Here is a 20,714-nt window from a genome sequence, read left to right on the forward strand (position 1 = left end):
TATGCGTACCAATTAGGTAATCAAAGTTAACTGTATTTAGCCTTGAAGGCCAGTCAACTGAGAGGTTTTCATTAGCCTTGAAATCCATTTAGCAATATCATGAATGGCCAAATTTAATTATGGTTCTTGCAAACCCAGTACTTTGTTGAAGACAAGAGACGTTCACATAATGAGATGAATTACTATTTGAATGAGTGGTCATCCACTTTCTCGTTAAATGCAGTGTTTCATGCCACGATAATTGTTGATTATACTAGTGGAAGAAAATGGTGGGTTGGCGAAATCTTTGAAACCCTTCTAGACAGAAGAAAAAGAATATCTTTCCCACATATTTCTACCAGTGTACATTCATACTCAGTTGTATTATCATTGATATACAGTAAATCATTTCGGCTGATTCGCTCAACCGAAAATGAAGATTTTGACATCTTTTGCTTGCCTTTATGATGTTTCATACAATTGCTATATGTGAAACACAAAAGGACATCTAGCTGCTTTTTTTTCTCCACACAAGTGAATAAAAATGGTTTGTTCTGTTCCCAAACATGGCTTTCATTTTGCTTTAGATGACTTGGAATAAAACACACAAGTCACACATACTGCTTTTATAGTAGTTTATGCTTATTTTTGTTCTACTTAACTAAATTATATCTGCCTGTTTTGTCCCGGGTATGTAATTCAGACAGCAACGTAACTAAAAATATCTGTACATTGGAAAAAGGTGCCCTACTAAGTGCTTGACTACCCTGGTTAGTAAGGTTAGGAACAAGGTTGGGTTTTGGCTTCCATGTTTTGCAGTACTCGAACATGTAATTTTATTCCATGCGTTGTTCATACACCTGATAATATCCTGATAAGTTTGCAGAGGCCTGAAGGAATAGTCTGAAATGAGGTGAGAATGTCACCAGAGTGACGTTTTGGTGGTGCAAGGATAAAAATCGCAACAGCGACATTTCCCTTATGAGACTGCCCTGGATGACAAGTTCATTCTTGGACATCCTGTAGCCAGCCTATTAGAGATGAACCAGTTTATGTGTTTAATTTGGCTGAGTGCAGAAACATTGTAAGAATAAACTGTGGATGCGTGTTTACATCAATCAAACTGGTTTTAATTAGTCAAATTGGGCCAGAATTTGCTGCAGGCATGTAAAGTAGAGCCTTTATTTTAGGCTACATCACACACACTCACACTGGGCGAGAAATAGCACATTTTCTCATCTTTTCTCGACCCATCTCTTTCAGACACACACACGGTCATGGTCACAATAAGCACTGAGCCAACTTTAATCTTCTCAAATGATACAGACCACAGGGATCCGTTTATGTAACACAGATCACTAAGGTTATGGCCATTCGCTCTATAAAACTCTGTTTTTGTTTTTTTATGTAAATTACATCAGAAAGAAAGGGCTTTCAAAGGGATAGTTCACCCAAAAATGAAAATTCAATCTTCATTTACTCACCCAAAAGAAGAGATTTTGATACATATATTAACTGTCTTTGTCTATACAATGAAAGTCAGTGGGGTCCAAAACAACACTGTATTGTGTGTGTGTGTGTGTGTGTGTGTGTGTGTGTGTGTGTGCGTGTGCGTGTGTTCCTAGAACCTGCTGTAAGCTTGTCTGTTGCTGTGGGTAAATACAGAAGGCAGAGATGTAGACGGTGTCTGTGCAATCATACATCCATCCATGCACACACAGACACACACGCACGCACAGGGCAACTCATCTGCTCCCCCTCATTTCACCTAAGCTATTCTTAAATGGGCTTTATTGGCAATGAGATAAATTCTGGCAAAGTACTTACATGACAAAAATACCGCTAACGCGCACATTACAGACACAATGTCCTCTCTCTTTTTCCCCATCTCTGTCCATTGTGCTCGCTCACTTTAGCTCTCCCTCTCTCTGTGTCCCACATCAGCACTCTTGCAGACAGTGCTGTCTGTCCTATCTCTTTCCCTCAATCCGTCTCTTTCCCTGCCTTTATCTCAGCCTCACACGCTGCCCTTCCTCAGCAACTATCTCAAACCGCAGATAGACAGGACATGACAATGGGAAAGAGGGAGAGTAATTTAGCAATCAAGTCTCCTGCCCTCTTTTTAAGGCAACAAAAGAAGGCAAAAAAAATTAAAAAGTAACTTTTTTTCCATCTTATCTTTACTTAAAGTGGTTAACAGTGCTATACACTGTTGTGTCTTTTCCCCTTTTTTTCAAATATTCTGTGTTCAATATAAGGTAAGCTCAATCGACAGAATTTGTGGTGTAATTCTGATTACCATGAAATATATTTTTGAGGTTTATGGCATTGCGTCATCATGGTGAAAATTGGATACACACTACTGTACAAAAGTTTGGGGTTGGTAAGATTTTTTAATGCTTAGGAAAGAAGTTTCTTATTTCCACCAAGGCTGCATTTGTTTGAAAATACAAATAAAAATACATTAAAAACAGTAATATTGTGAAATATTATTACAATGTAATATAACTATTTTCTGTTTTTATATATTTTAAAATGTAATTTATTCCTGTTATGGCAAAGCTCTATTTTCAGCATCATTACTCCAGTCTTTAGTGTCACATGATCCTTCAAAAATCATTCTGAAATGGTGATGTGGTGCTCAAGAATATCCTATTATTATCAAATTTTCAACATTTGATACATTGATACATTTTTATAACAATTTATAATTTATAATTATACAATTTCTAACATTATAAATCTTCTTACTGTCATTTTTGATCAGTTTAATGCATCGTTGCTGAATGAAAGTATTACTCTCTTTTTAAAAAAACCTTAATGACACCAAACTTTTGAACGGTACAATAACTTTACACAGAAATGGTTAGTAAGCAATTTTTTTCACACTGAGATAATGTTACACACATTGTTTACATTCTGTAGCTATACTATTGAAAAAGCGAGAATTGTTACATTTACGGGTTAGCACCATTCAGTTTCATTGTAAGTACCTCAGATTTTTGCTTTTTTTATATATATTAGAAAATAAGTCAAAATAAATTTTATGGTAATCAGCATTACTGTATATCATGAATGCTGTTGATTGAGCTTAACTTGTGCTGCACCCAGAGTATTTCTTTAAAGTCTTTGGCAAAATAAGATCAAACAGATATTAAAATGTTTATTAATATCACTGCTCCTTATTTTCATTTTCATTTCTGTACTCTGTAAAGAAAAATCATTTTAACACTTGATGACATTGACATTGAATTTACTCCAACAAGAACTGAACTTTTTTTCACTGCATCATTCATGAAAGACAAAAAGAAACATTTCTGGCAAATCTTTAACGCATTATTGTCCTTTTATCCATTTCTCCAACCAAAATGTATTTTAAAACAGAATTTATTCACTGATTTTGTGGTCTTGGAATGGCATTTTTTTTTTTTTTAATCATTTTTCCTTCTATAATAGTCCAGCATCCTTACGGCAACATAATAGTCTCTTGGCTTCACATAATACATTTTTTGTACTGGATGGTGGTGATCACATTTTACAGTAGTTCCAGTGGTGTCATAAAATTACTTTTAATTACTTTTTTGTGCATTAATCCATTCACTCACTTACACACACATATACACACACATATAGCCTCACACACAAAATATCAATTGTCAGTCAATGCCCATTTATTTTCTAAAAGTCCACATCATGCCACCATTGTTCCATTTGTACACGTTCACTTTCCTTGCAGACTTGTCTAAGCTGGTTTACTCTCAGTGTGACCAAGCTAGTCTTCAGCTGGTTTAGCTGGCTGGTCTCCCAGGCTGACCGGCTGTCAAGTACCCAAAACTCCTTTAAAACCAGCAAATTAGACCACCATTACCAAATTGGAAGAGCAGCTAAGACCACCAAACCAGCTTAGGCTGTTTTTCCCCCTAGGGTTCAGTCACTCATACAATAACTGTACCACATTTTCAGCTCTCCTTTAAACTGGTTTGCTCTTTGACTCCTTTCACATCCATCTCAAGGTCCTAACAGAACTGTCTCGTCTGTCTTCTCTTTCCCTACACTACACTCTCCTCAAGTTCTTCTCCCTTTTCTTTGTCCTTTTCTTTATCCTTCAGCCACTGGTTTTTTAAATTTGTTGTAACCTCTGCTTTCGGAGGGTTGGAATTGGAGTTGGTGGTGTTGTAGGCACGGATGTATCCGCGTGTATGCTGCGCGTGGAAATCTTCACTGCCACTGCTGGTTGTTGAGGTGCTTGTTGCTGAGGTGCACTGGACAAGCATGCCATGTAACGACTGGCTCCGTTTGGTCCAGATTACGCTAAATCTCTTGGCATAACTATAGCAGGCTGATGTGGCGATTTCACCCATGTCGAATGAAGAGCTTCTCTTGTAGCGCAGGGCGCCATGAGGAGGACTCTCATGGGACAGCGCAGGGCTCTGATAGGCCAGTGAGGAATTCCATTGGCTCTCTGGTCCTCCCCGACGGACTACAATGCCCCCTCCCGTGCTGAACCGCCTGTCACACCTGTACTTAGGGGGCGGAGCCAAGCTTAAACTGGCCCGTTTACTTGTGTCCATGTTGGTAGGTCGGAGTTTGAGTGGTTTTGCTCCTAATGGGCGTGACGGACGCGGCAGTGTGGAGGGGGAATGATTACTGGGGGTATAATACAAAGACATTTGCTCTTTCTCCAGTGTGTATGGTGGAAGAGGTCTGATGGACCCCATCTCGATCTCTAGTCCTGCCCTAAACTGCTCCAGATTCACTTTGGGCTTTGGGAGGGTTTTTGGTTTTACTCTGGAAGTTGGTTTGGGTGGTGACCCCAACCCCCCCTCTGCCACTTTTCGCTTTTGAACGAGCCCGTTGGGCAGCACCACCATCATCACATTCCCATTTCCATTACTCTGAGAAAAGACATCAGCTCCCTTAGCAGGAAGAGGTGGGGAGTCTGTTCCTGAGCATCCCACCTCTTCACCTATTTCATGATGATTGTCATGGTTACTGCACACACGGTGACGTACCATCAGTGCAACGGTAAACACCAACAGCGTTACCACAACAACTCCACCAACCAGAATGGTAAGAGTCCCGCCAAGGAAGTGGGCTTGAAGCGAACGGCAGTCCGGGTAATTGTCCTTGGTGCTAAACTGGGTGCAACCAATGACCGTTGTGGCGGCCATGGAAGTGACTGTGTCATCAAAAATGGCTAGCACGCACAAATTGTAGTCTGAGCCAGAGACCAAGTTTTTCAGTAGGAAGCTGTCACTCATGGGGGGCAGAATCCTGAAAGTGGAGGGAGGGAGAGAAAAAGAGAGTGGGTGGTTAGCAACCTCAAGCAATTACCTTCTCCCCATTCCATCACAACGAAACAGTATTTTACTTAGACACATATTCCTTTATTCCTTGTTCGTAGCACAAAAGCATACACTAGCTAATGTAATGGAAATGTACTGGGCTGTTCTGGCACAACACTAGCCAAATTAAGGCCTTCCCAAACAATACCTCTAATATTGACATATAATTACAGGCTCGGATCAAGACCTTGACACATTACAATGCTGCTTCAGTCACATTATTAAAACCCCCTTATCCTCCCACACGAAGACATTTTTGCTTTATCTTTCTCTCGTGGAAGAAATGCATCAGCTAATGCCTGTCGTCCACTGGTTCTGATGGCTTTAATTAAGTCTCAGCTAAAAATGAAAAGACACCTTAAATGGTGCACATGGAATATTAGCTGCAGACAAACACATGATATGGCAGTGAGCATTTTTATTGCCGTAATTGTTTAATTGTTTAATTATGGCCCAGAGTGTTTTCAAAGAAGATTTTTTTTTTGTTTCAGTGTTTCTATTTTTATCTATTAATTTATTCAAAAATACATTAAAAATGCAGTGACTTAAATTTACATTCTGTATGAGCTTGTTTTTAATATTGGATTTATTTGATTATTTGATTTGCTTTTTATTATATTTTTGTTATGTAAATAATTATTTAGAAAAAATAAAGAAACTGCTTCAGATTAATATTTGAAAAGCTTTTGTCTGGGAATTTGATGTTTTTATGACAAAGCAACGTTAGTTCTGGCTGTAAATTGTCGTGGTGAAACTCCCCAAAAAGTGTGTGTGTGTGTGTGTGTGTGTGTGTGTGTGTGTGTGTGTGTGTGTGTGTGTGTGTGTGTGTGTGTGTGTGTGCGCGCGTGTGCATGTGTGCGTGTTTGTTTATGATTTTTGAGGACACAAATTTGTATAATGACGTGTATTACACTGGTATTACAATGTAAATGTGGTTTATGAGGACATTTCCTGAGTCCTAGTAATTAAAATTGCTTAAAAAAACAGTAAATGTTTTATTAAAAATGTCAAAATGCAGAAAGTTTTCTGTGATTAGTAGGTTTAGGGTTAGGGGATGGAATATACAGTTTGTAGATAAAATCATTAAGCCTATGGAATGTCCTCATATGTCCTCAGTGTTAAAGCTGCTTTCACTGGCAGCTGAATTATAATATAACTTTACAAATGATTTTTTTTAATCATTTTATAAAATGATTTACAAACAGGTTTTGTTTGGTAAAGCAGGTAGTCCTGCCTCAGACTGACTTATTTATCGTAGTCTCTCTCTCTCTCTCTCTCTCTCTCTCTCTCTCTCTCTCTCTCTCTCTCTCTCTCTCTCTGCACATTAAGCTTGGATATATGATAGAAGTATTTAATGTTGAAAAATACTCACTACAGCTTCAGGTTTGTTCATATTTCAAGGCTGAGGAATCTAACATTTGTTTTCCAATATAAATGTGCAGGTATAATTTATTTAATCGATAAGGTTAAAAAAAGACTCACTCCCTCTCTTTCTCTCTCTCTTGAGCACGCGCACGCACACACGCACGCACACACACACACACACACACACACACACACACACACACACACACACACAATGTCTGCCTGATCTGCTCTGTCATTGGAGTCGGAATCTATTAAGCCCGGCTGTGCTGTAAATTATGAGTTACAGCTCAAGGTCATTCTGTCTGCCCTCTTATAGCTTTGTATTTCCAGACTCTGTGTAGCTCTGTGTGCCCTTGTTGTGTTATTTCCAGGCACAGGAAGCGATATACTATTAAAATAAACATGAAACAACATCTCAGTAGCTGTATCCAAGGCAGTACACTGGAACTGACATATTTTAGAAGTTACTGACCATGCGCTGGGAGGTAAGCATCTTTCGATCGGGACATAAAGCTAAAACAGGCATTAACACGGAAAACACGTAGGCGAACTAGATATAGTGTCTGTAGGTGGATTCCTTTTTTTATCCACATGAGTAGGTGCACTAAGTGTGAATGACAGATAAAGTGATAATGATAGCATTTGTTGCATTAATTTGACATGCATGTCAGTTACAGTTTTCACTGTTTGTGAAACCGGATCCACAAATGCAAAAACAAGAAAAAAGGTGCTATGATGAGTAATTAGGTGTCTAAAGGGAAAAAGATATAGAAAGATAAGTATACCTGGCAGGAAAATGGCAGGTGTCTGTCTGGGTGATAAATCGTTGCTAACTGCATTGAGAGCCACATCCACATATTGACAGGGCAGATCAGTATAGGCTTGTGTCATGTCTATATTTTTTTCTTTTTGTTTTTTCTTTGGTTCTTTTTTAGAAACATAAATGTTGTAAAGCCTAATACTTGCCTCAAACTGAATGCTGAATTTGAAAAGACATCAAAAGGCAGAGATTTCAGTATGAACATTTCTCATTGAATTCCCCCAAGACCAAATTATCTGAGCTATGCTGTCCACATTAAAAGGATTGTTCACCTAAGTAAAATTCTGAATTCCTTCATGCTGTAACCTGTTTGACCTTCTTTCTTCTTTAGAACACAGAGAAGGTGAATTTTTGCATTCTAACTTGGCCACTCTGTTCCATATTATGAAAGTGAATGGGGACTGGGATTGTCAAGGTCCAAAATGACAAACAGAATGTAAAACTATTATAAAATAGAGCTATATGACGTCTTCTGAAGTTTTGTGAGGAACAGGCATTAATACTTTTATTCAGCAAGGACACATTAAATTGATCAAAAGTGAAGGTAAAGACATTTAAAATGTTACAAAAGATTTCTGTTTCAAATAAATGCTGTTCTCATTCATCAAAGACTCCTGAAAAAAGGGAAAAAAAAAAATCACAATAAAAGTAGCCTTGATGAGAATGAGAGACTTTTTTCAAAAACATAAAAAAATATATTACTGACCCCAAGGTTGAGTATGTCATCATTCAAAAATTCATGTTATTCACTTATATTCTGGTACCTGTTGCGACCCAATCTTTGACTCAGTGTGAACTTATGAATAAATCAGTCAGACTGAATTAGTGAAGTTGATTAACTGATTCACTAAAAAGATCTGACTAAAAAGAACAATTTGTTGATGTATCAGACATGAAATGCAAGGAGTGCTAGGATGCATGCCAAAGTTTTCATTGAACACCAATTTTTTTTGGAATTAGCTTTCATTAAATGGAAAAGAGTGGCCAGCATAATTTCAAAGCTTAACCTTTTTTTTTTTTTTTTTTTACTATGAGTGAAGGAAAGTCATAGGGATTTGGAACAACATGAGGGTGACCATTTTTGTGGTGAACTATCCCTTTAATTTTATAACTCTATAATCTTACTGTACCGTATGTCAACAATTTATTTCTCCTCAGTTGATACATGAAATGAAACAAGTCTGGGAACTCCATTAGGTCTCCTGAGCTATAATAAAGCAGCCATTGAGCAATGAAATTTTCTTTTGGATTGTCAGCACTTGTAATGTTTCAGAAGAGTGAGTTTGACCTTTTCTTCTAGTGCCTTTAATTTGAGTGTCTGATTTTGTGAGATGGAACGGCACAAATTCAGATTTTGTCTTGTCATTCATCAACACATACACTCATACACATCCATTCCGCAATAAAAACTGACAGGGAAATGTTTTGTGAAACTGGTGACACAGAAACAGGCAATTATTAGAACACTCTAATAATAGAGAGAAAAAGAGCGAGGGAGAGGGGGGAGGGCTGGAGCCTGAACGAAAGAGAAGGAGACAGAAAAGACTTTCATCTTTTGTCTCCACTAACTTATTGGTCATAAACAGACTGCTTTTATTCTCTAAACTCAACCCTGCCTTTTTCTTGTCACACTCATTCCTCCCATCCTTACCCATTTAATGTCAGTCTTTCTCTCTCTTGCTTCTACCTCTCAGTATCTACCTCTTTCTTTTCGCATATTCTCTGTGTATCCACTGAGGCACATTTTCTGCTGTTTCTTGTTCTTGACAAAGCTACACATCCAGACACCAAACCAAAGTCAAGATAAAAGCTTTCCCCTTACCAGTAATCTCTCTCATTCTCGATTTTTCACTCTCTGCTCCTCTTCCTGTTGTTTTGGTGGCCGTCAGCAAGATAGGTTGTGACATACTTATTGGCACTGCAGTTTAAGCTCATTTAAAGACTTCATTATTCTATCCCTTGAGCCCTCTGTCAAACTCTCTATCTCTATCTCTGTACCACCCCTCTTCTTTATTTCTCATTCGCTCTCTCTGTCTCTCTCTCTACCAGCCCCCCTGTCAGATTCAATGTCTGTGGTGTCAGTAGCTTGTAATTCTCCCACACCACATACACACATTCACTCCCTCTTGGCCTCTTAATGAAGGACAGACGGCAAGAGGGCGTATGTCACTTGCCATAGATAATGTCTCAGAGAGGTGCAAGATGTATTGAACATGCTTCGAAAATGTCTGACAGCAACTAGGCTGAAGCTGCTACTAGAGCCGCAGACACTGATAACACGAGAAAGCAGTAGGACTGCCTTTGCCTCAGGTTCAACATGGAGCTCATTATTATCACGATTCAAGCTGACAAGAATCAGAGCATTGCATATTCATTATTGCAATGCCATTAAATGTCATATTAAATGGGTTATATAAGCTGGCTCTGAATGCACATAAATGGATTTCTGAACAATTAGCCTGTAATGTGACAGTAGATCATATTTAAAAGCCTGTTGTTTGAGCCCTACTGAAATTCCAATCCACCACTTGAATTTCAGAGAAGTGTTCTTTAAAGGGGTCATGAATTGAGAAATCAACTTTTCCTTGAGCTTTTGATATATAAGAGGTCATCGTACTGTAAGAATATCCTGTAAGTTTCAGAACTGAAAACTTCCTTGTTTTCAGCTTTTATTGACACCAGACCCATTGAACGACTGATCCTGTAATGTGCCTATCTATAATTAGATAAAACGCCGCCTCTGCAGAAGAAATCAATAACCACTTCATCATTGCAACGTTAACCCCGCCCACTGGCGTGTTAGTGAGATGAGGAGGAGAGAAGAGCAATACAACAGGACAAAAATAACATTACCCTTCAAAGGATCCTTATGCTAGGAATATGGTAATTTATTTTCAACAATGTGAATGTCTCAGTTGAGCTTTATTTAGTTTTATTCGGTACATTTCCTGTGGATTCTTTGGTAAATCAATCGCATTTCGGCGCAGGCTTTGCAAACAGACTTTTATGATATGGACTCGATAGTAATGCAACAACATAAGTAGCTGTGTTAATTCTAATGCCTGATCAGATATGTAATGATTCATGAACAGTCAGATGTTCTTTGTCTATGTGTCAGTAAATCAAACCAGTGACTAATGGTCAACTTGCGTTATTTCCCTTAGTAGGATGAAAATAATCTGTTATTTAAACGGTGATTATATTATATAAAGAAAGCGATCAAAGAAAGCTCCCTTTGCAATCGTTGAAGCTGTCAATCAAACAGCACGCACTGAAGCTGTCAATCAAACAGCACAAGTTTATCAGTGACTGAGTTCTGGACATGCACCAAAACTCCCGTTTTAATCAACAAATTTCTTAGTTACAAAGCGTTTGCACTGTTAGTGACGATGAAAGCATTTGTTAGTGTACAGAAATTGAGTTGCAATGATGAGATCACTGTTTTCATGTGCTCAACAACATGTCTGTGATCAGCTACAGTGTTCATCTCTGCGACCTTTCATGCCACAATCTAAATATAATGCCACAGATCTAAATGTAATGCAGCACTTTTTACGATTAGTTAACCTTGAGAGCTGAAATAGTAAAAATGCGCTAAAAGAGAGAGTAATACTTGGCAATTTCAAATGGAAAGATGTTAGCCAATCACAGCAGTGGGCGTTTACACTGAAGTCTCACAGCAGACACGCCCCTTAAAACAGCGCTCAAATAAGAGGGCTAAAATCAGGGTAGGAAAAATGCCTTCTATTTCTAAATTATGACAATTTTGGGTGTAAAAAGCACACTAACATTATAAGTGCACCCCAGGAAACAAAATAAAACAATAAAAAAACGCAGTTCATGACCCCTTGAAGTCCCATATTTAGTCAACATATATGCTACTCTGATTAATATATAAAAAAAAAATGGCTCAGTAAACTCAGTGACACGACTCATTTGTGGTGACTCAACCTCAGTGACCAGGTAAATCATTAGAGAGCACAATTTTTGCAGTTGTTGTAGAAGTCTTGGAGTTCATATGATCTTGAAATCTTACACTTGACTTAACCACATTTTCTGCTATTTTTTACTAACAAGATCTTCTTGCAAGTTAATGAATTGTCTGCTAAGACATGTAAATTTATTCTTGAATGGATAGATTTTGCTTTATCTCGGTTAATTTGTACAGTGAAAACTTTTGTTTATCACACCATTCAGCTGATCAGATATGCAGTTCACATTGGAGCAATTATTTTGGAGCAATGTACTATCTGTCTGTCTGTCCATCTATTTGTTTATTTATCTGCCTGTCTATTTTTTTATTTGTTTGCCAAAACTTGCAAACAAAGCTTTGTCAAGCCGACATTCAGAGATTATCTTGACAATCTTAGATTTTCTAGTAAAAAAAAAAAGTTTTAGATTTATTCATTTCAATCTCTGATTTATTTAAATTCTACTTCCTTACATTCCAATTCCACTTCTGCATCCTGTGAAATTCTACATCTTCAATTAGGGATGCACCGATACCATTTTTTAAGGACCGAGTACGAGTACCGATACTTTTTTTTTCTAGTACTCGCCGATACCGATACCGATACCTATACATTTATTAATTGCAGTTTTCCAAGCACAACACAGTGAGACTAATGAATGTAGGACAGCTTCTTTATTATTACTCTAATGAAAAAAGTAATAATTTTTATGTGCTTGTCACAAACTTAAAGAACAAAAATTTCACAGCGTCCAATAACCTTCAAAGGGCATAATTACCAACAATTGTTGTTATATAAAAAGAAATTTACAAACAAATCACAAACAATACAACAAATACTATAGAGATACAAATTTAAAAACTTGTTTTTCAGATACAGTAGGTTTATTTACCATGTATACATTTATTTAACATATTTTGTCGTTTTATTAACATTAATGACAAATATAGGCTACGGTCCCTTTAAGACCGACTCCATGGATACTGACACATATCCTGTTTTCACCCAAATGTTTACATCCACTTAAGCCATAACCAACTGTATTTACGTGAGATACTCCACACGATGAACATTTTGACAACTATGTGTGCATTTGACCATTCAGGCGCAAGGAGAACTGATCGCGCATGACAGAGAGCGCTTCTGGTCTGTGTCATTCAGTGCGATTCCGCCTGTCCCATCTTCACTAATCGATAACGAATTGTGATTGAGAGCATGCAGTTCGCAATGTGTGGGTTGTCATCATTAATTTTGAAGTATTTCCACACCTCTGAGGCTGACATTGTTTCTGCTGCTGGTATCAGGGATATTTTTACGAGTAAGAGTACAAGTACATGAGCTTGGTATCGGGCCTGATACCGATACTGGTATCAGTATCGGTGCATCCCTATCTTCAATTCAAAGTTCTGAATGATTCTACAGAGTCTAAATTTCATATATTTCACTTCCTCAACTGAAATCAAACTGAATAGATAGTCTGAAATTGACCCTAATCCTTAAAAATATGGTGTTACGGTTGCCATGGTTGTGGTCTCACTCACCTGTAAATTAGTGTCTCGTCGGCAGTGCAATTATACTGTATTTGATACATCCACACCAGGTTGGCTCCCATTAGACGACCCTTATCCCATCTCACTTGTGCTGAGGTGGACGTCACTCCTTGTACTTTCACCATCTGCTCCTCACCCCCTTCACTGGCCACATCCTCACCCTCTGCCTGACCCTCCTCCAGTCCCTCCTGGGGGTCACTATTAGTGTCCAGGCCAGGGCTTTGCCCACTGGAGGTTTTCCCTCTGGTGATGTCCGAAGATCCTGGGTCACGAGTTAACAATACCGTTCCATTTCCACGATGAGGGAGAGGGATAACCTTCAGGTCAACTAGCGAGGTGGCCTCACCTGCAGCATTGATAGCAATGCAAGTGTACGTACCATCATCACGAGCAACAGTCACAAGTAGCTCAAGAGTGCCATTTCGGAAAGATGTGGTGCGACTGGAATTGCCGATAATGCGGTCATCTGGTGAGACCCAGTGCACCACTGGCTCTGGATCACCAATAGCACGACATTTGAGTGTTGCCCTTTGACCCTCCAAAACCCAGAGTTTGTGTGTATGTCGGGTAATAAGCGGAGGCTCACAGGCAAATTCCTCCTCAGGAATAGACCAGAAGTAACGTCCAGCTAAATGAAGGGGTGTAGCACATGTCTCCATATCATCACTGCGGATTAGCCTCCTCAACCAAAGCAGTTCACAGTTGCAGTGTAATGGGTTACCTCCGAAATTCAAGTTGATCACAGCATTGTAGGGTGTAGGACTAATTACTCCTGTTTGGGAGCGAGCGAACAATGGATCAGGTGGTAAAGTCTGTAGGCGATTTGAGGTCATGTCCAATCGGGCTAGTTTGTAGAGCTCACTAAAAGACCCCTCAGCGATCTGGTCAATGAGATTGTGATCTAGGTTTAACGTGTGCAGACTGGCCATGCTTTGAATGGCATCCCAGGGAGCCTTGCGCAGATTGTTATAGGATAAGTCCAAGTCCTCTAGAGTGAGTAAAAAGTCATCAAAGGCCTCGGAGGAGATATTGATGAGTTGGTTGTTGTTGAGAATGAGATGCTGCAGGTTTAGCATTCCTACTAAGTCTCTTGGGCCCAGCTCTGACAGTCGATTGCCGTCTAAGTGCAGTGACCGAAGACTTTCCAGATCTGCAAATGCCAGTGGCCGGATGAGACTGATGGTATTTCGGGATAGTGTCAAATCCACCAGTCCTGTCATGTTGGCAAAGTCAGCTCCTCCTACTTCTCGGATGAAGTTGTCAGCGAGACGAAGCTCAACAGTTCGACGGTCAATGTTTGGCGGGACGAAAAGAAGGCCTTTGTCAGCACAAAGTGTACTTAGAGATTCAGAGAGATTCCTGCAGACGCAGTGAAAGGGACACGCAGAGACTACGCCCCACGTCTCACCGGCTACGGCTCCTGGAATCTGACCGAAAAGAGCAGGCAGCAAGCAGGCACAAGTGAACAGTGCCAGCCAGTGCAGTAATGGCAGTGGCAGTGTCAGTAAGGATGTGTCTGGGGGTGAGTATCTGCTGGTGAACTTTGGCCACAGCGGAGGAGAGGATTGACGAAATGTTTCAGAGGGCTTAAGGATATTTTGATTCAGATGGATGGGTGGATGAGAGGGGAATGAGGGGGAGTGTGTGTTCTTGTGAGGATGGCATAAAATGTGGGACGGATGTGGTTTTCTGAATGGCTGAAGGGGTGGGGAGTCTTGCATGGTAGATAGGGGAGTGATCCACAGACCTAGAAAAAGAAGAAAGAGAAAGACATCAGTCATTGTGTTTTAAGTGTCAACTTTGTAGTGCTGATGTGTGTGGTTTCTTTAGCTCTGAATGAGCTCATGCAGTTGCTCTCCACAGGAATTTCTACGCTTGGGCACCCTGTGCGTAACTGCATATAAAATGACAGCATTAACCAATGACATAACCACATTCTTACACAAACACTATTGGTGGAAACTCTACTATCCACAAACTTCTGAGAAGCTCAGAAAGGCCATATAACATTTTTTTAGTGCATTTTGGAAGCAGAAGCCTGTAACTTCACACTTCCACCTTAGCTTATAGCCATTTTCTTTGGCAGAAGAGCCATTTGCTACACTTGAAGAGAAGTGAAATACACTAGTCATTTCCCTAAAAATTAGAGCTATATAGACATGAAGACTGAATTGATCAGCACCAATGGACAAACTCTGCTAAAGATGGTTTCAGTCCTAATGACATGGAAGCTACAAACCAAATTATAAGGTCAACTATAGTATAACAGTCAATACAAATAAAGTCAGAATGCAAATGTTGTCACCTTGTGTAGTGTACTTTGTGCAGTACTTGGACAGGAGATGAACACGAGGAAAGAGGGAGAGAGAGAAGGACAAAAAGAACGAAAGAATCATCACATAACATAAAAAAAATGCTAATTACAGGTTTGAGACCAAAAAATCCATAATATCTGTAATTTGAATTCTTGCACCAATTTGTCCCTTGCGTTGAGTTGTCATCGTAAAATATGGGTTTCCACGCAAAGATCAATCCAAAGAGGTATTAAGTTCTTTCAGAGTGTACATCACATTTCTGTCCTGCATTAGCGCATTCAGCAAATGCTCTTTAACAGTGTCACTTAACACTAAGTGCATGTAATCATGCAAGTACAAGCATGGGAAACAGCTATCAGAATCAGCATGAAATGCTCCATCTCTGTAGAGTGAGAATGTGGACCCAAGCTCAGCCGAGATGAGTTATAAATCAAACATTCAGTCTTCCTCATGGCCAGTTTTGAGAAGTAACCTACTTAAATACATGTATCATTTGTGTGGCAGTTAAAAAAATGTATAGCTTTTCCGACAAGTTACTTTTGCACTGTAGCACAACCAAATGCTAAATACAGTAGCTGGTTTAAATGTCACATTGTATTTTGCAAGCAACTTTACTGTCAAGCAAGCTGAGTGAATAATCTAACATCCTCTCCTAAACTGTCCCTTCTTTCTCTGTGTGTGTTGTTTGAAATGCTGATTTATTGTAATGAGATGGTTTTGTCTGAAACAGGCCTGTTTCTCATATGTATCATTAAAATGTCTGATTCATTTGCCCCCCTAAAGCACGAGACCCTGTGCAGTTGCACACTCCAAACATGCTATGCAACGATTGTTTGTCCTACATGGTCTTCTCTCTTACATAGCATTGGAAATGTAGTAAATTGGTTTATTCAACCGGTTCAAGTAAATGAACAGAGAATAAAGATTTACTGATTTGGGCCGTAGCACTGCATTTTATAGAGGAATGTTTTGTTGAATACTTAAATAAATTCAGATGTACTCTTGAGATATATTTATTTGACTGTAAATATATCAAAGTGTTTTATATTTTTATAGACATTGCCCTCTTACAGCATCAATGTCAACATGTTCTCCAACCAATACGCCTATATAGGTCGTTTGTCACTTCCCTGAAATACGACCCATAGGAGCGTTTACTAAAGTTGCGCCCCTATCGACAACAGGACACTTTCAATTTAATGCATTGTTCCCTTTTATCTGCATTATATTTCAGGTTTTGCGTAGCTCAATTGGCAGAGCATTGCAATATAGAACAATATGGGGTAGAACAATCGTGGGTTCGATCTCAGGAAACGCATGTGCTCATAAAGTGTATATGCACTATAAATCACTAAGGGTAGGTTTAGGGGTGGGGTGGGTGTAGTCGTTAATAAAAAAAAAAAGAGTTTTGCTAAATGGAAATAGGACAAATTGTGTAAAAAGTCCACACATTGCATTTAAATGAACACGCATTTTGATTGGTAACGACAGTCGTATGTCATTTCATGACGACAGATGTAACACGACACTGTCATTATTTTTACGCCAGCTAGAGGGCGCATGACTTTAAAACATAAATATAGGTCATAATAAGGTGGTTGAAAAATGACCTATAGGGTCGTTTTTTTTTGGAGGACAGTCTCTTCAATGTAGTTAGCTACTTGTTGTTATTAGATTTTAGTAGATTTTTCTAAGAAAAGTAACTTGGCTGTTGTTTAATTAGCTTGGCAAGCTGCATCTTCAAAGTAACATCCCCAGCACAGCTCATGGCAGACTCACAACTGTAACAGTGATCTTTAAATAACCATTCCCAGCCGTTTGTGTCCATGCAGTACTTCCCGTGAATGCACATCATTAGCGGAGCTTGTGCTTCACCCCTCTTCGGTATTATTAACAGTACAGTGCAGTAATTATGCAAATTTCAAAATGACAAGATAATAATTTTTGCAAAGTCATTACACTGAAAAATGCAGATAAATATAAGCAGGGAACAATCAGACTTTACTCAATTAAGCTTGTTTTCAGCACATTACTCATTATGTAGTGGCAGATTCTAATTTTGGGATTATATAACAAAATTAGATGACTTTGCACTTGAAAGTCCACCTTGAACATTTATAATGTTCACATAGAAGAAGTGCCTGATTAAACCTTAAGATTAAATTGATTACTGTATTGATTGGACAGCCTACTCTGAAAGATTCTTACAGAGAGCATTAAGATTCTTCTTAGCATTATGGTTTTGTGATAGTAACAATAACTAGCTATAGCAGAAATGATGGTTGTCATGGTAGTTTTTTTAAAAAGATGCCATCATTCTCACCTTTGTGTCTTTCTAGACATGTATGACTTTCTTTCTTTTGCTGAACATAAAGAAAAGCTAGGATTCATGTATGTATTTCACCGAGAAAAAAAAAAAAAAAAAAAAGCCATACAATTTTAAAACATCATAGTAAGTAAATTATGTCAGAATTTTCATTTTTGGGTGAACTATCCCTTTAAGTGATGGAATTTAGTGAAGGCATATGGAGAGTGTTGATGTTCTGATTAATAACTGGAATTTTACACCATAATACACTATAAGAATGCATTCGCTACGTGCTGGAAGGAGAGAAAAGTGCAACTGAGTGCAATTTCCAACGTGACTTTTAATGTCTTGTAACTTCGCATTCCCAGAAGTCTGTGGCAGATCGAGCAGAAAAAACTCAATAGTGCTGTGCAAAAGTATCCGCTTCATCTGTCTCTTTCTCTTCCTTTTCACTTTTCCTGTGTGCGGTCTTCCTCCGCCCTCCTATGACCTTCCTCCCACCCTTTTTCTTCTCCACGCCCCTCTTTTTCAGTTTCCCTCTATTACCCAGGGTTCTGCTTATCACCTGTGTCCACTCTTCCCATCTGCCCTTGAGGTAACTTGAGAAGTGATGCAACATTAGTTAAAATATCCCTCCTCTCTCTCTCCTTCTCCCTCTCTTACCATCTTTAGCCACCTGAGAACAGACCAGCCGAAATAGATCTTGTCTCTCTCCTCCATCGATCCGTCCGCCCAGGATAGATAGCAGCCCTTCCTCAATATTATCAGGCCTCTTCCTCCTTCCTCCACCCTCCTTGTCCTCTACTCATTTTCGTTCCTAGGTTCAGGACATGCCTGTGCTTGTCTTGGTCTAATTTTATCTTCTAGAGCGACTAGGCATGTGTGTGTTGGTAGGGCATAGATTAGATTAGAATAGAATATAAATTCTGGTAATCCTTTTGTAATCCGTAATGTTATTCATGATTTAGGCTGAATGAAAAACTACTGCGAGTGCCTGGCTTTAGCACGTAATAACCCTGTCCATTGTGTGTGTGTGTGTGTGTGTGTGTGTGTTTGTCTCACGCTGAACACCTCTCTGCACTTAGCAACTCCCTCAGCCCTCTTTCGCCAACACTTTCTGTCCTCAACGCACCCCTCCTTCCCCCACGTATCCCTCGCTGCCTCATATTAAATCACACACAGAGCTTTGCTGCTGTTGTCAGTGTCTCTACAAATTCTACGGCCACAAAGCAGATGACCATTTGCTAACGATTATCACATCAATTACATTCTGTACTTCACAAGACTCTGAAGAGAGCCGTCACACACACACAAACACAAACACGCACAGTGGCAGAAAGACTAATTTAAGGAACATTGACTGAATAAGAATCATTAGCATCCTGGCTTAGTTTTACTCTTTTCTCAGTACTCAAGTTGTAGAGCAAGATTTTTTCTTTTTCCAGGAAGGCTTTTTTCTGGGGCAGCATGACACTGTGAACACAGTGCACAGAGAGCTGTCATCAAACCAGCTCTTTTAAAATGTCCTCATATTTTTGAAGCTTTACTTGACTTTTTTTTAATGATTATTATTGTAGTCAAAGGGTGTAAGCATATTGTCTTTTATTTTAGATTTATTTTATTTTATTATTTTTGTTTTGGTTTAATTATTGGTCCCTACCTAATATTAATTAAATTTTAAAATGTTCTAAATTTATTATTATCAATTCAATTTATTTGTATATAGTTTTTCATAATGCATGTACAGCGCGTGCATAATTATTATGCAAGTTGATTTTCTGGTCATATTTTTTTTTTCCGAAGCACATTTTACCAATTTCAAACCACATCAATCTTAATAACTACTATTAATTTTGTATTTAATCATTTATAAGTGTTATATAATTGTTCATGAAGGCTGGGAGATGAAAAAAAGCCTTCACTGTTGTTGCACATAGTCAGGTGTGCATAATAATTAAGCAGGTTTATCTGTCTTTTACAGATAAAATTAGCCAAAAAAGAGATTTAACTCAGACTGAAAAGTCAAAAATTATTAAATACCCATGAGAAGGATGCAATACTAATGCAATACTAGAAATTGCAAAGTTACGGCATGACCATTAAACAGTGAAATGCTCATTGGGTTAGCAGTGTCAGACAAAAACAGGTGGAGAAGAAAAGATACGTTAACTGAAAAATAATTAAGAATAAAGGTGAAGAATTAAGTGTGAAACCATCAGGAACCCTTTAGTCTCCAGCGCCACCATTTTCCAGAACTGCAACCTACCTGGAGTCTCCAGAAGTACAGGGTGTCAGGATCTCAGAGATTCAGGTTAGGTAAAGAATGACCCCCACTTAATAAGAATCGCATACTGAAGTGTAGTAAAATACATGAAGACTGATTTTTTTCTTTTTTTATAGGCTTAATAGACAGACAGATTGAAAGTGACTCTTGAAGGACCAGCACTACATCCTCTTGTACCACTGTTTGAAGAATTTATCTTCCACAATCTGGCAGTAAGTTTCATTTTAGTCCATCTCTGCAAGACAGACTTTTCAGGATAGGAGGTGGACTAAAAATGAACTCCCAAAACTTACTGCCAAATTGTGGAAGATAAACAGTGGAACAAAAAGATGTGGTGCTGGTCCTTCAAGAGTTACTTTCAATCTGTCTGTCTATAAAGCCTATAAAAAAGCAGTAGTTATTAGTTATTAATAGTAGTTATTAAGATTGATGTGATTTGGAATTGGTAAAATGTGCTTGGAAAATAAAAACTTGCATAATAATTATGCATGCAATGTATTTCCAAATCAGCTTTACAGAGAATTGTGCCTTACAAAGCACCAGTAAACAGGCCAGAGGTGACAGTGGCAAAAAATACCCTAACCATGTTTAAGTGTTATTCCCATACATTTTAGTAATAAATGACAATCACAATGACAGTCATTAATGATTCAATGTTGATTCATTTTGGAATAGTAGCATTTTGTAGCATTTTATTTTGTGATTTCACTGACTTTATTATTGTGGCTTCTAAGCAGCTCAAGAGGCTTTTTCTCACAGCCAGACAGATAAGCA

At 38.6% G+C, this 20,714-nt stretch overlaps 2 protein-coding genes across 4 annotated transcripts in view; one reads left to right on the forward strand and one right to left on the reverse strand.

Moving 5' to 3' along the window:
• The window catches only part of pcxb (pyruvate carboxylase b), a 203,665-nt gene that overhangs the window by 115,178 nt on the left and 67,773 nt on the right, over window positions 1–20,714 (forward strand). The gene's annotated exons all lie outside the window — the stretch shown is intronic.
• The window catches only part of LOC127516208 (leucine-rich repeat and fibronectin type-III domain-containing protein 4), a 29,708-nt gene continuing 12,116 nt past the window's right edge, over window positions 3,123–20,714 (reverse strand). For 2 of the 3 annotated variants that reach the window (XM_051900590.1, XM_051900591.1), the window contains 2 exons: window positions 13,025–14,780; window positions 3,123–5,253 (listed from right to left, as the gene is read on the reverse strand). In XM_051900590.1, the coding sequence (XP_051756550.1) occupies window positions 4,029–5,253; window positions 13,025–14,754 (2,955 nt within the window). In that variant the 5' untranslated portion in view covers window positions 14,755–14,780 and the 3' untranslated portion in view covers window positions 3,123–4,028. Of the gene's footprint in view, window positions 5,254–13,020; window positions 14,781–20,714 lie in introns of those variants that run through there. The other variant, XM_051900592.1, reaches the window with a different exon arrangement.

The sequence above is a fragment of the Ctenopharyngodon idella genome, chromosome 7, assembly GCF_019924925.1.
Source record: "Ctenopharyngodon idella isolate HZGC_01 chromosome 7, HZGC01, whole genome shotgun sequence".
Taxonomy (NCBI): domain Eukaryota; kingdom Metazoa; phylum Chordata; class Actinopteri; order Cypriniformes; family Xenocyprididae; genus Ctenopharyngodon; species Ctenopharyngodon idella.